Source organism: Sebastes umbrosus, chromosome 7, assembly GCF_015220745.1.
Source record: "Sebastes umbrosus isolate fSebUmb1 chromosome 7, fSebUmb1.pri, whole genome shotgun sequence".
In the NCBI taxonomy this organism is placed as follows: domain Eukaryota; kingdom Metazoa; phylum Chordata; class Actinopteri; order Perciformes; family Sebastidae; genus Sebastes; species Sebastes umbrosus.
Genome location: NC_051275.1, coordinates 14,715,268 through 14,730,547, shown reverse-complemented (window position 1 = coordinate 14,730,547; position 15,280 = coordinate 14,715,268). Strand labels below are relative to the sequence as shown.

Sequence of the window (15,280 nt, the reverse complement as noted above, 5' to 3'; positions counted from 1 at the left end):
GTGAAAAACATAATCTGATTCATATGAAATTTACATTGTGTGGTCTACACTTGATAATGATCAACATGATGAATGTTTAACTGTGTTCACTAGCGCCTCATAGTGGACACAGGAAAAGGTGAAAAATTGCAATACGTAATTTCCTGTCCCACTCAGTACACACAGGAAATAACGTCTAACTTGTGCATGCAGTGTCCGATGGTCACTGAAATGTACAGGTATGTTGTCCGGCATCCCGCCAGTACCCCCGATGCACCAGGAGGGGCGAGGGCCCGCTCATCGCTGCTCGCAGCTTTAATTCAGATTTTTTATCTGTGTCTGTTCTGTTTTACATTTTTCATTGTTGAAGATTTGGCAAATAAAAAAAATCCATCTTTGAAACAAACTTGTTGAAATTCTCAGTTTGCAGCTAAAGTATGTTTCCCCGTCATCACACCCCCCTACAATTTAACTTACAAGAATAATAACATAATGGTCTTAGAAAAATAATATACCATCTGAAATGAAAAACAACAAAGTGATGTGACATCATTAAACAGTGATTCGATATGAGGACCATCTGCAGAAGTATAAAGCTCTGCCCATCACAGGAGACACACCTGTTGGTCAGCGATAGAAGAGCTCATCACAGCATACAGGTTAGTGTGTGTGCCTGTTTGTACAAAATGTGTCATTGTGCCTATGTCATGTTTCTGTTTGTGTTTTTTGTGGGAGCCTTTGGAGCAGAGGAAGACATGGTGCTCTGTGAGATGCTGGGGAGGCCAGAGTTTCCTCTGTTGTCTAAGGAAGGAGATATCACTATTGGAGGAGTTTTCTACATCCAAAAAGAAATGATGAAGCCTTCGCTTTCCTTCACAGATGCTCCAGAACCTCTCATATGCTCCAGGTTCTGTTTGTTGTCTCCTTTCTCATTGGTTTTGATTTAAGTCGAAAAGCCGTTAGTTAAAACTGTTCTCTCTCCTTTCAGGATGAAAATGAGACAATTTCACTTCGTCCAAACAATGATTTTTGCCATACAGGAGATCAACAATAGCAGCTCTCTGCTGCCTAATATCTCAATTGGTTATAAGGTGTTTGACAACTGTGCTTCAACACTGTATTCTTCGAGTGTGGTGATGGGTCTAATAAATGGGCAGGAAAGGACTTTGGGTCAAACCTGCTCTGGCCAGTCATCTGTTCATGCCATCATCGGACCCTCCGATTCCTCCTCATCCATTGGGATGCAACAAATTGCAGGGCTTTTCCAAATACCAATGGTAAATATGTGTCATATTTTTAATAATATTTTTACCATGTTCTGAAGCAGAACTTAACTGGGCTGCAGTGGGTGGGCAGTGAGTCTTGGATTACGGAAAGTCCTCTGGCCACCAAGGGGTACTCGGGAATCCTGACAGGATCTCTGGGCTTCACCCTTCGAAAAGCAAAGATCCCAGGCCTGAGAGAATTTCTTTTGCAGGTTAACCCAAGTCAAGACCCTCATAATAATCTGGTGAGAGAGTTCTGGGAAGCCACATTTGGTTGCAGTTTCCAACCCAGTCTGCATGGTCAGGCCCAGTGCTCTGGTTCTGAAAGACTAGAGGACATCAACAATCCTTTCACAGATGTGTCAGAACTAAGGATATCCAACAATGTGTATAAGGCTGTGTATGCTGTGGCTCATGCCTTGCATAACATGTTGAAATGTGGACAAAGTGGTGAAGCGGTGAATCAGTCCTGTATCTGGAAAGATTTTTTAGAGCCAAAAGAGGTTAGAGGTCCCCTTCAAGAATTAAGTAAACATTTTAAATAAAAACCCTGTACTTTAAGTTATTCACCATTATTCTCTTTTGGTAGGTTGTGAAACACCTCCAAGATGTGAATTTCACCCTTCAGTCAGGAGAAACTGTGGGTTTTGATGAAAACGGAGACCCTGCAGCAACTTATGAGCTGTTGAACTGGCAAAGAAACCAAGCAGGAGATACTGTGTTTGTGGCTGTAGGGAGCTACGATGCCTCACTACCGAATGGAAAGCAGTTTATCATGAACGGAATAAACACAACATGGGCTGCCGGATCCCCAAAGGTACCAAACAAACATGTTACGTATGAAATAGGCTACACATTATGGAGGTTGATTTTAAAAGTATTATCTGTGATTCCCATCATTAAAAATAGGTACATTCTGCATTGTTTAGGAAGTCATATAAAAGTAAAAACATGACATGCCAAGTGCACAGAGTTTTACTTCTGATGTATATTGATGTCCAAGATCAAGGTATAAAGCTTAAACTAGTTTTTAGGAACCCTAGAAAAGACCCTAATGCTGATAAAATGAAACCAATTAAATTAAAGCTGCTGTCAGTAACTTTCAGCAAATATGATAAAAAGTTAATTTTATAATACTGTCACTATATCCTGACAATAATACATGAGACAGATTATTTGTGAAAAAAATGATTCTTCTTCTGCATAGTCCTAGTGCCTCTAATAGCATTTGAAATTTCCTACCGTGCCCAAAAAAAACACAACCAATCAGAGCCAAGGAGTCTCTAGAGCCGCTGTCAGTCACTGCTCGCGAAATTCGCGAACTCCGATCAAACAGCCAAACTAGGCAGCGCTGATCAAACATACTCAAGAGACTCCTCGGCTCTGATTGGCTGTCTTCCTTCAGTGCTTTGAAATCTAGAAAAATCATAAGCAGAGCAGTACACAAAGTAATATGAATATTTTTTCTTTTCAGATTATCTGTCTCATGCACCTCTGTCAGTGTATAGTCACCGTTATATAAAACTTTTTTTTATCATATTTTCTCAAAGTTACAGACTGTAATTTTAAGTATTTAGACTACAAGGCAACAAACTATGAGTAACTGATGAGTTGTGGTGTTGTTACAGAGGCCACAGTCTGTCTGCAGTGAGAGTTGTCTGCCAGGTTTCCGGCAGGCTGTGATTAAAGGCAAACCCATCTGCTGTTTCTCCTGCATCGCCTGTGCTGATGGAGAGATCAGCAACTCCAGCAGTGAGTAGATCTGTAATTTATAATGTAATATTCTTACGAAATCAATGCTTTCCAGTATCTTTATAAGTCACTAAATACAGCAGGTGCTTATTTTAATATGAGCTCTGCTCTAATAACTCGCAGCTGACAGCATGAACACATTTCAGCGTTCCATGTTTTCCATTCAGATTCTGCCGAGTGTTCACGGTGTCCACTGGAGTACTGGTCAAATGAAGATCACAGCCAGTGTGTTCCAAAGGTGATCGAGTTCCTATCTTACGGAGAAACCATGGGCGCCCTCCTCGCTGCTTTCTCATTGGTCGGAGCAAGTTTAACACTGGGGATATCATGTGTCTTCTTTCGCTTTCGTCACACACCGCTCATCAAAGCCAGTAACTCTGAGCTGAGCTTCCTGCTGCTCTTCTCCTTGACTCTTTGTTTCCTGTGCTCTCTGACCTTCATAGGCCGGCCCTCTGAGTGGTCCTGCATGCTACGACACACAGCATTCGGCATCACCTTTGTCCTGTGCATGTCTTGTATATTGGCTAAAACCATGGCAGTGGTGAACGCCTTTAATGCTAATAGGCCATCGAACACAGTTCTTCAGTGCTCTGCTCCGCTTCAGAGAACAAGCGTTCTCAGCTGTACTTTACTGCAGGTGTTAGTTTGTGTGCTGTGGTTAACTCTTGCCCCGCCATTCCCCTACAAAAATACAGCTCATGCCACTGAAAGGATTATTCTAGAGTGTGATTTAGGTTCACCTATCGGGTTCTGGGCTGTGCTGGGGTATATAGGACTCCTGGCTGTACTCTGCTTCGTCTTCACTTTTCTGGCTCGAAAGCTGCCTGATAATTTCAATGAAGCCAAATTCATCACCTTCAGCATGCTGATATTCTGTGCAGTCTGGATCACATTTATCCCAGCGTATGTCAGCTCTCCTGGGAAGTTCACTGTGGCTGTGGAGATATTTGCTATTTTAGCCTCCAGTTATGGACTACTTCTCTGTATATTTGCACCAAAGTGCTTTATTATTGTTCTCAAACCTGAATTGAACACAAAAAAAACATCTGATGGGGAAAACAGGATCCCATTAAACATGAATTAAATAACAGTCTTTGACTTTTTTATTTCTAGACTTGTGGCTTGGTTTCAATTTGGAAGTGACCCCAGAATACCTTTCATGATAACATATATATTATTTAGCTTTCTTTTTTCTGTATCAAAATATAAAAAAAGCAACAAAGCAGCTGTAATGTTTTTTCTTTTTCGAAGTCAATTCAACATTGTTGACCCTCCGCGACCCCTAATGGGATAAGCTGTTGCAGATGATGGATGATGAATTTGCATTTCATGTGAAAAAAAACAACAACTTTAAAAAACATCTTTAGCACACCTGACTCATTGATCTTTTATCTGACTAAAGATTGTTAGAATCGGTGGCCCCGACCATGGCTCTGAAATATCAGTAGCCTAACTGTACTGTGTATTGGTAAATCCATGACGCGGTCCATGGTGCTGAACTTGCAGATGGATTTGTAATTCAGACTTTTTATCTGTGTCTGTTCTGTTTTACCTTTTTCATTGTTATAGATTTGGCAAATAAAAAAAATCCATCTTTGAAACAAACTTGTTCATATTTTCTCTTTCCAGCTAAAGTATGTTTCCCCCTGATCACACCCCCCTACAATTTAACTTAGAAGAATAATAACATAATGGTGTTACAAAAAAAAATATACCATCTGAAATGAAGAACAACAAAGTAATATGACATCATTATACAGTGATTCGATAAGAGGACCATCTGCAGAAGTATAAAGCTCTGCCCATCACAGGAGACGCACCTGTTGGTCAGTGATAGAAGAGCTCATCACAGCGTACAGGTTAGTGTGTGTGCCTGTTTGTACCAGATGTGTGACTGTGCCTATGTCATGTTACTGTTTGTGTTTTTTGTGGGAGCCTTTGGAGCAGAGGAAGACATGGTGCTCTGTGAGATGCTGGGAAGCCCAGAGTTTCCTCTGTTATCTAAGGAAGGAGATATCACTATTGGAGGAGTTTTCTACATCCAAAAAGAAATGTTGAAGACTTCGCTTTCTTTCACAAATGCTCCAGAACCTCTCATATGCTCCGGGTACTATTTGTTGTCTTCTTTGTTATTGGTTTTGATTTAAGTCGAAAAGTTCTTAGTTAAAACTGTTCTCTCTCTCTTCAGGATGAATATGATACAATTTCACTTTGCCCAAACAATGATTTTTGCCATCCAGGAGATCAACAATAGCAGCTCTCTGCTGCCTAATATCTCAATTGGTTATAAGGTGTTTGACAACTGTGCTTCAACACTGTTTTCAACGAGTGTTGTGATGGGTCTAATAAATGGGCAGGAAAGGACTTTGGGTCAAAGCTGCTCTGGCCAGTCATCTGTTCATGCCATCATCGGACCCTCCGATTCCTCCTCATCCATTGGGATGCAACAAATTGCAGGGCTTTTCCAAATACCAATGGTAAATATGTGTCATATTTTTAATAATATTTTTACCATGTTCATTTTTACAATGTAGCATAAAGGGATCATCAACAAACACTGAATTCTGGTGGTATTATGGTTCATTTCAGGGCTATAAGTTCAGGATTAAGGTTGCCAGGGTTTGCACAGATGCAGCAAATTGAGTCAAAAGTCTACCTGTTGTCAGTTATTTCTTATATTATAATGTTATAAATGTGTTTGTTTTGTATCCCACCTTTTCTTTCCTATTAGATCAGTTACTATGCCACTTGTGCTTGTTTGAGTAACAGAAAGGAGTACCCCTCCTTCTTCAGAACCATCCCTAGTGACTACTATCAGAGCAGAGCCTTGGCAAAACTGGTAAAGCACTTTGGCTGGACATGGGTTGGGGCAGTTAGAAGTGACAATGACTATGGTAACAATGGCATGGAAACATTTATCACAGCTGCAAGGCAGGAGGGGGTCTGCATCGAGTACTCAGAGGTCATCTCAAGGACTGACTCCAGTGGGCATATTGCCAGGGTGGTCAGAGTGATCCAAAGCGGCAGTGCAAAGGTTTTAGTTGCCTTCCTCTCCCAGGAGATAGAAATGCTGCTTGAGGAAGCTCTGAAGCAGAACTTAACTGGGCTGCAGTGGGTGGGCAGTGAGTCTTGGATTACGGCAAGTCATCTGGCCACCAAGAGGTACTCGGGAATCCTGACAGGATCTCTGGGCTTCACCATCCGAAAAACAAAGATCCCAGGCCTGAGAGAATTTCTTTTGCAGGTTAACCCAAGTCAAGACCCTCATAATAATCTGGTGAGAGAGTTCTGGGAAGCCACATTTGGTTGCAGTTTCCAACCCAGTCTGCATGGTCAGACCCAGTGCTCTGGTTCTGAAAGACTAGAGGACATCAACAATCCTTTCACAGATGTGTCAGAACTAAGGATATCCAACAATGTGTATAAGGCTGTGTATGCTGTGGCTCATGCCATGCATAACATGTTGAAATGTGGACAAAGTGGTGAAGCGGTGAATCAGTCCTGTATCTGGAAAGATTTTTTAGAGCCAAAAGAGGTTAGAGGTCCCCTTCAAGAATTAAGTAAACATTTTAAATAAAAACCCTGTATTTTAAGTTATTCACCATTATTCTCTGTTGGTAGATTGTGAAACACCTCCAAGATGTGAATTTCACCCTTCAGTCAGGAGAAACTGTGGGTTTTGATGAAAACGGAGACCCTGCAGCAACTTATGAGCTGTTGAACTGGCAAAGAAACCAAGCAGGAGATACTGTGTTTGTGGCTGTAGGGAGCTACGATGCCTCACTACCGAATGGAAAGCAGTTTATCATGAACGGAATAAACACAACATGGGCTGCCGGATCCCCAAAGGTACCAAACAAACATGTTAGGTATGAAATAGGCTACACATTATGGAGGTTGATTTTAAAAGTATTATCTGTGATTCCCATCATTAAAAATAGGTACATTCTGCATTGTTTAGGAAGTCATATAAAAGTAAAAACATGACATGCCAAGTGCACAGAGTTTTACTTCTGATGTATATTGATGTCCAAGATCAAGGTATGAAGCTTAAACTAGTTTTTAGGAACCCTAGAAAAGACCCTAATGCTGATTAAATCAAACCAATTAAATTAAAGCTGCTGTCAGTAACTTTCAGCAAATATGATAAAAAGTTATTTTCATAATACGGTCACTATATCTAGACAATAATACATGAGACAGATTATTTGTGAAAAAAATTCATCTTCTTCTGCATAGTCCTAATGCCTCTAAAAGCATTTGAAATTTCCTACTGTGCCCTAAAAAACACAACCAATCAGAGCCGAGGAGTCTCTAGAGCAGCTGTCAGTCACTGCTCGCGAAACTCGCGAACTTTGATCAAACAGTCAAACTAGGCAGCGCTGATGAAAAAACATACTCTAGAGAGTCCTCGTCTCTGATTGGCTGTTTTCCTTCAGTACTTTGAAATCTAGAAAAATCATAAGCACCGCAGCACACAGAGTAATATGATTTTTTTCAAATTATCTGTCTCATGAACTTCTGTCAGCGTATAGTCATCTTTATATAAATCTTTTTTTATCATATTTGTTCAAAGTTACCAACTGTACCTTTAAGTATTTGGACTACAGGGGCAACAAACTATGAGTAACTGATGAGTTGTGGTGTTGTTACAGAGGCCACAGTCTGTCTGCAGTGAGAGTTGTCTGCCAGGTTTCCGGCAGGCTGTGATTAAAGGCAAACCCATCTGCTGTTTCTCCTGCATCGCCTGTGCTGATGGAGAGATCAGCAACTCCAGCAGTGAGTAGATCTGTAATTTTTTATATAATATTTGTATGAAATCAATGCTTTCCAGTATCTTTATGAGTCACTTAATACAGCAGGTGCTTATTTTAATATGAGCTCTGCTCTAATAACTTGCAGCTGACAGCATGAACACATTTCATTGTTCCATGTTATCATTCAGATTCTGCTGAGTGTTCACGATGTCCACTGGAGTACTGGTCAAATGAAGATCACAGCCAGTGTGTTCCGAAGGTGATCGAGTTCCTATCTTACGGAGAAACCATGGGCGCCCTCCTCGCTGCTTTCTCGTTGTTCGGAGCAAGTTTAACACTGGTGGTTTCATGTGTCTTCTTTCGCTTTCGTCACACACCTCTCGTCAAAGCCAGCAACTCTGAGCTGAGCTTCCTGCTGCTCTTCTCCTTGACTCTGTGTTTCCTGTGCTCTCTGACATTCATCGGCCGGCCCTCTGAGTGGTCCTGCATGCTGCGACACACAGCATTCGGCATCACCTTTGCCCTGTGCATGTCTTGTATCTTGGCTAAAACCATGGCGGTGGTGAACGCCTTTAAGGCTAATAGGCCATCGAACACAGTTCTTCAGTGCTCTGCTCCACTTCAGAGAACAAGCGTTCTCAGCTGCACTTTACTGCAGGTATTAGTTTGTGTTCTGTGGTTAACTCTTGCCCCGCCATTCCCTTACAAAAATACAGCTCATGCCACTGAAAGGATTATTCTAGAGTGTGATTTAGGTTCAGCTATTGGGTTCTGGGCTGTGCTGGGGTATATAGGACTCCTGGCTGTACTCTGCTTCGTCTTTGCTTTTCTGGCTCGAAAGTTACCTGATAATTTCAATGAAGCTAAATTCATCACTTTCAGCATGCTGATATTCTGTGCAGTCTGGATCACATTTATCCCAGCGTATGTCAGCTCTCCGGGGAAGTTCACTGTGGCTGTGGAGATATTTGCTATTTTAGCCTCCAGTTATGGACTACTTCTCTGTATATTTGCACCGAAGTGTTTTATTATTGTTCTCAAACCTGAACTGAACACAAAAAAACATCTGATGGGGAAAACAGGATCCCATTAAACATAAATTAAATGACAGTCTTTTACTTTTTATTTCACGACTTGTGGCTCGGTTACAATTTTGAAGTGACCCCAGAATACTTAATGTGATAACATACGTATTATTTACCTTTCTTTTTTTCTGTATCAAAATATAAACAAAAGCAACAAAGCAGCTGTAATTTTTTTTTTTTTTTAAAGTCAATTCAACATTGTTGACTGGCAGCTAAACTCACATTTTGATTACAGGTATTTCCATGATGTCGGGAATCCTACCTATCTGGTGCTACAATCCGTAGTTGAAAATACTTGCATTGAAATAGTAATACAAATAATTATTAGCATTTCATATGAAAAAAAAAAAAACTTTAAAAATCATCTTTAGTACATCTGACTTATTGATCTTTTATCTGACTAAAGATTGTTAGAATCGATGGCCCCGACCATGGCTCTGAATATCAGTAGCCTAACTGTACTGTGTATCGGTAAATCCATTACGCTGTCCATGGTGCTGAACTAGCAGATGGATTTGTAATTCAGACTTTTTATCTGTGTCTGTTCTGTTTTACATTTTTCATTGTTGTATATTTGGCAAATAAAAAAAATCCATCTTTGAAACAAACTTGTTGATATTCTCAGTTTGCAGCTAAAGTATGTTTCCCCCTGATCACCCCCCCCTACAATTTAACTTGCAAGAATAATAACATAATGGTCTTAGAAAAAGAATATACCATCTGAAATGAAAAACAACAAAGTGAAGTCACATCATTAAACAGTGATTCGATAAGAGGACCATCTGCAGAAGTATAAAGCTCTGCCCATAGCAGGAGACGCACCTGTTGGTCAGCAATAGAAGAGCTCATCACAGCGTACAGGTTAGTATGTGTGCCTGTTTGTACCAAATGTATGACTGTGCCTATGTCATGTTACTGTTTGTGTTTTTTGTGGGAGCCTTTGGAGCAGAGGAAGACATGGTGCTCTGTGAGACGCTGGGGAGGCCAGAGTTTCCTCTGTTGTCTAAGGAAGGAGATATTACTATTGGAGGAATTTTCTACATCCGAAAAGAAATGTTGAAGCCTTCGCTTTCCTTCACAGATGCTCCAGAACCTCTCATATGCTCCAGGTACTGTTTGTTGTCTCCTTTGTCATTGATTTTGATTTAAGTCGAAAAGCTGTTAGTTAAAACTGTTCTCTCTCCTTTCAGGTTAAAATTGAGACAATTTCAATATGCCCAAACAATGATTTTTGCCATCCAGGAGATCAACAATAGCAGCTCTCTGCTGCCTAATATCTCAATTGGTTATAAGGTGTTTGACAACTGTGCTTCAACACTGTATTCTTCGCGTGTATTGATGGGTTTAATAAATGGACAGGAAAGGACTTTGGGTCAAAGCTGCTCCGGCCAGTCATCTGTTCATGCAATCATCGGACCCTCTGATTCCTCCTCAACCATTGCGATGCTACAAATTGCAGGGCTTTTCCAAATACCAGTAGTAAATATGTCTCATATTTTTAATAACATTTTGAACATGTTCCTTTTTACAATGTAGTATGAAGGGGCCATCAACAAACACTGAATTCTGGTGGTATTATGGTTCATTTCTGAGCTATAAGGTCAGGATTAAGGTTGTCAGGGTTTGCACAGATGCAGCAAATTGAATCAAAATTCTACCTGTTGTCAGTTATTTCTTATACTTTAATGTTATAAATGTGTTTTTTTGTATCCCACCTTTTCTTTCCTATTAGATCAGTTACCTTGCCACTTGTGCTTGTCTGAGTAACAGAAAGGAGTACCCCTCCTTCTTCAGAACCATCCCTAGTGACTACTATCAGAGCAGAGCCTTGGCAAAACTGGTAAAGCACTTTGGCTGGACATGGGTTGGGGCAGTTAGAAGTGACAATGACTATGGTAACAATGGCATGGACACATTTATCACAGCTGCAATGCAGGAGGGGGTCTGCATCGAGTACTCAGAGGTCATCTCAAGGACTGACTCCAGTGGGCATATTGCCAGGGTGGTCAGAGTGATCCAAAGTGGCAGTGCAAAGGTTTTAGTTGCCTTCATCTCCCAGGATATAGATATGCTGTTTGAGGAAGCTCTGAAGCAGAACTTAACAGGGCTGCAGTGGGTGGGCAGTGAATCCTGGATTACGGCACCTTACCTGGCCACCAAGAGGTACTCGGGAATCCTGACAGGGTCTCTGGGCTTCACCATCAGAAAAGCAAAGATCCCAGGCCTGAGAGAATTTCTTTTGGAGGTTAACCCAAGTCAAGACCCTCATAATAATCTGCTGAGAGAGTTCTGGGAAGCAACATTTGGTTGCAGTTTCCAACCCAGCCCGCATGGTCAGACCCAGTGCTCTGGTTCTGAGAGACTAGAGGACATCAACAATGGTTTCACAGATGTGTCAGCGCTAAGGATATCCAACAATGTGTATAAGGCTGTGTATGCTGCGGCTCATGCCTTGCATAACATGTTGAAATGTGGACAAAATGGTGAAGCGGTGAATCAGTCCTGTATCTGGAAAGATTTTTTAGAGCCAAAAGAGGTTAGAGGTCCCCTTCAAGAATTAAGTAAACATTTTAAATAATAACCCTGTATTTTAAGTTATTCACCATAATTCTCTGTTGGTAGGTTGTGAAACACCTCCAAGATGTGAATTTCACCCTTCAGTCAGGAGAAACTGTGGGTTTTGATGAAAACGGAGACCCTACAGCAACTTATGAGCTGGTGAACTGGCAGAGAAACCAAGCAGGAGATATTGTGTTTGTGGCTGTAGGGAGCTATGATGCCTCATTTCCGAAAGGAAGACAGTTTATCATGAACGGAATAAACACAACATGGGCTGCCGGATCCCCAAAGGTATCAAACAAACATGTTAGGTATGAAATAGGCTACATAATGTGGAGGTTGATTTTAATTAAAGTATTAAGTGTGATTACCATTATTAAAAATAGTTCAATTCTGCATAGTTTAGGAAGTCTTATAAAAGTTAAAAACAAAACAAAACAAAAATACACATATATAAAAATGATTGATATGTAAGATCAAGGTATAAAGCTCAAGCAATACTTTTTAAACCATGAATAAGACCGTAATGCTGATAAAATTAAACCAAATAAATTAAAGCTGCTCTCAGTAACTTTGAGCAAATATGATGAAAATGTATTTTTACAAAACAGTCACTATATCCTGACAATAGTACAAGAGACAGATAATCTATTAAAAAAACATCATCTTCCTCTGTATTGTCCTAGTGCTTCTAATGGCATTTGAAATGTCCTACCCTGCCTGAACAAACACAACCAATTAGAGTTGAGCAGTCTCTGGGCAGCAAAAGCTGTGAACTCCGAACAAATTGTAAAACTAGGAAGCGCTGATCAAAAATTAATCAATATTGTGTTACTGTTGTGCTTATTTCTCGCCTCAAATGTTTTCAAACATTTTTCAGCTAAACAGTAGACTAAAATATATTTCTGAAAACATTTGAGGCAAGAAATAGACATTACAGTAACATCATTTTATTTCATGTTTGATCAGCGCTGCCTTTTTTGGCAGTGTGATCGGAGTTTGTGAGTTTTGCAAGCAGTGATTGACAGCTGCTCTACAGACCCCTTGGCTCCAATTGGCTGTTTTTATCATATTTGCTCATTATTTGCTTTAAGTAATTGGACAACAGGGGCAACAAACTATGAGTAACTGAGGAGTTGTGGTGTTGTTACAGAGGCCACAGTCTGTCTGCAGTGAGAGTTGTCTGCCAGGTTTCCGGCAGGCTGTGATTAAAGGCAAACCCATCTGCTGTTTCTCCTGCATTGCCTGTGCTGATGGAGAGACCAGTAACTCCAGCAGTGAGTAGATCTGTAATTTATTATGTAATATTTTTATGAAATCAATGCTTTCCAGTTTCTTTATAAGTCACTAAATACAGCAGGTGCTTATTTTAATATGAGCTCTGCTCTAATAACTCGCAGCTGACAGCATGAACACATTTCAGCGTTACATGTTTTCCATTCAGATTCTGCCGAGTGTTTACGATGTCCACTGGAGTACTGGTCAAATGAAGATCACAGCCAGTGTGTTCCAAAGGTGATCGAGTTCCTATCTTACGGAGAAACCATGGGCGCCCTCCTCGCTGCTTTCTCGTTGTTCGGAGCAAGTTTAACACTGGTGGTGTCATGTGTCTTCTTTCACTTTCGTCACACACCTCTCGTCAAAGCCAGCAACTCTGAGCTGAGCTTCCTGCTGCTCTTCTCCTTGACTCTGTGTTTCCTGTGCTCTCTGACCTTCATAGGCCGGCCCTCTGAGTGGTCCTGCATGCTGCGACACACAGCATTCGGCATCACCTTTGCCCTGTGTATGTCTTGTATCTTGGCTAAAACCATGGCAGTGGTGAACGCCTTTAAGGCTAAAAGGCCATCGAACACAGTCCCTCAGTGCTCTGCTCCGTTTCAGAGAACAAGCGTTCTCAGCTGTACTTTACTGCAGGTGTTAGTTTGTGTGCTGTGGTTAACTCTTGCCCCACCATTCCCCTACAAAAATACAGCTCATGCCACTGAAAGGATTATTCTAGAGTGTGATTTAGGTTCACCTATTGGGTTCTGGGCTGTGCTGGGGTATATAGGACTCCTGGCTGTGCTCTGCTTCGTCTTCGCTTTTCTGGCTCGAAAGCTGCCTGATAATTTCAATGAAGCTAAATTCATCACCTTCAGCATGCTGATATTCTGTGCAGTCTGGATCACATTTATCCCAGCATATGTCAGCTCTCCTGGGAAGTTCACTGTGGCTGTGGAGATATTTGCTATTTTAGCCTCCAGTTATGGACTACTTCTCTGTATATTTGCACTAAAGTGCTTTATTATTGTTCTCAAACCTGAACTGAACACAAAAAAACATCTGATGGGGAAAACATGATCCCATTAAACAAAATTAAGTGAGAGTCTTTTACTTTTTTAATTCACAAGTTGTGGCTTGGCTTTAATTTTGAAATGACCCCAGAATACTTTTCATAATAACATATGTTGGGACCCACCAATGTGACTGCTGGCAAATGACCAAATGAACTCAGTAACATGATCCTTGACCCATGGACTCAGCTCAGTAGCCATTGGCTACTGTAGCATTCACACATATTTGTGAAATTCACCCAGGACAAAACCAGAGTAATCCCTTTGTTCCTCCTCTTTCTTCACCCCCTTCTCACCCTTTGGCCCTGCTAGAGGTGAGCTGCTGCTCTCCAGACCAGAAGCTGTAGAAGCAGCTCCTCTCAGAACTTCAAGCAACAACAGCAAGGAAGTTAGCACCAAGCTATCAAGCTGCTGGGAAGAAAGTACTGGAGCGACCAGCTTCCTCCAATCTGCACAACTTGATTTGAGCACAGTAAAGACAACATCTTTGACTTGGAACCACAACTTCAACACATGGAATTACCAACCTTTTCTTCCATGAATTGGTAACATATTGGGCTTATCTTAGCATTAGTAATTGCACACGGCTGAGCAAGACTGTTCAACTTTGATTTCTGAAATGTACCTATATTGATATGTTTAAAGTTATTCATTGAGTTTGACTGTTGTGATGTTATTTGTAGTTAAGGTAATTGGGTAGCTGGCATTGCCACATCTGATATGTTTAGTCTATGCTTCACATAGACACGGTCTTGCATGCAAACTAACTATTTTTCTAACCCACTGCATTATCTGACACACATTAAGATCACATACATAAACTGTGAATTAGTGTTAAACATAAACATACACATTCAGATAATCTCAACCCCCACATCACACCCCCTTTGTCCTTCCTGAGCACATGTGCTCCGAAGAATAAAGAGGCCATATAGTAGTATGTTGGCGGCCATCTTTGATCCCGCCATCTTTGTAGTTTTACAGTGCTCGCCATTTTGTCTGTAGGCACATGCAGACATCTTGAGACAAGTAGTCAGCCATCTTGTCTCTCTCTCTCTCTCTCTCTCTCTCTCTCTCTCTCTCTCTCTCACACTGTGTTTGGATTGTTTAGTTTAGTTATTTAGTTAGATTATTATTGTGTTTTACACCTTTATTATCTTGCAAATAAATGTTTGTGGAATATACATGCTGGTCTGTTTAATGATGTACAAGAGTGAATAATACCAACCTCTGCTATGTCAAGAACTCCAATATCTTTCAACCTTTACTATCTATTTTGGTTATAGTTATTAATTTAATTATTAGTCAAAGTTCCAAATGGATAGTTTAGTAAATTTAATGAGATTATTTTAACGTTTTGGTTATTGGTCCCTGATTCTAGGGTGGTGCCCCGTTTATTATTAATGTTTATTGATCATTTTTATTAATACTAATAATTCTATTATTATCATTAATGAATTTGCTAATAACCAAACCTGTTCCTACCAAATTCCCTCACATACATATTATTTAGCTTTCTTTTTTTCTGTATCAAAAAATAAAAAAAAAAA

General features: G+C 40.6%; 3 protein-coding genes across 3 annotated transcripts; all 3 read left to right on the top strand.

The window, feature by feature from the left end:
- The first annotated feature begins 548 nt into the window (after positions 1–548).
- On the top strand, positions 549–4,629 carry LOC119491599 (extracellular calcium-sensing receptor-like). The gene is made up of 7 exons (XM_037775743.1): positions 549–567; positions 715–886; positions 968–1,112; positions 1,304–1,747; positions 1,834–2,061; positions 2,873–2,996; positions 3,164–4,629. The coding sequence occupies exons 1-7, from the start codon at positions 549–551 to the stop codon at positions 4,078–4,080; spliced, it is 2,049 nt and encodes a 682-aa protein (XP_037631671.1). The 3' UTR covers positions 4,081–4,629.
- Positions 4,630–4,936: 307 nt separating this feature from the next.
- LOC119491614 (extracellular calcium-sensing receptor-like) lies at positions 4,937–8,870 on the top strand. Its single transcript, XM_037775760.1, has 6 exons — positions 4,937–5,103; positions 5,185–5,473; positions 5,728–6,531; positions 6,618–6,845; positions 7,652–7,775; positions 7,942–8,870. Exons 1-6 carry the CDS (start codon positions 4,952–4,954, stop codon positions 8,844–8,846), a joined length of 2,502 nt encoding a protein of 833 aa, XP_037631688.1. The 5' UTR covers positions 4,937–4,951; the 3' UTR covers positions 8,847–8,870.
- An 877-nt stretch (positions 8,871–9,747) lies between these two features.
- LOC119491615 (extracellular calcium-sensing receptor-like) lies at positions 9,748–13,737 on the top strand. Its single transcript, XM_037775761.1, has 6 exons — positions 9,748–9,947; positions 10,029–10,317; positions 10,571–11,374; positions 11,461–11,688; positions 12,551–12,674; positions 12,842–13,737. Exons 1-6 carry the CDS (start codon positions 9,748–9,750, stop codon positions 13,735–13,737), a joined length of 2,541 nt encoding a protein of 846 aa, XP_037631689.1.
- The last annotated feature ends 1,543 nt before the right edge of the window (positions 13,738–15,280 follow it).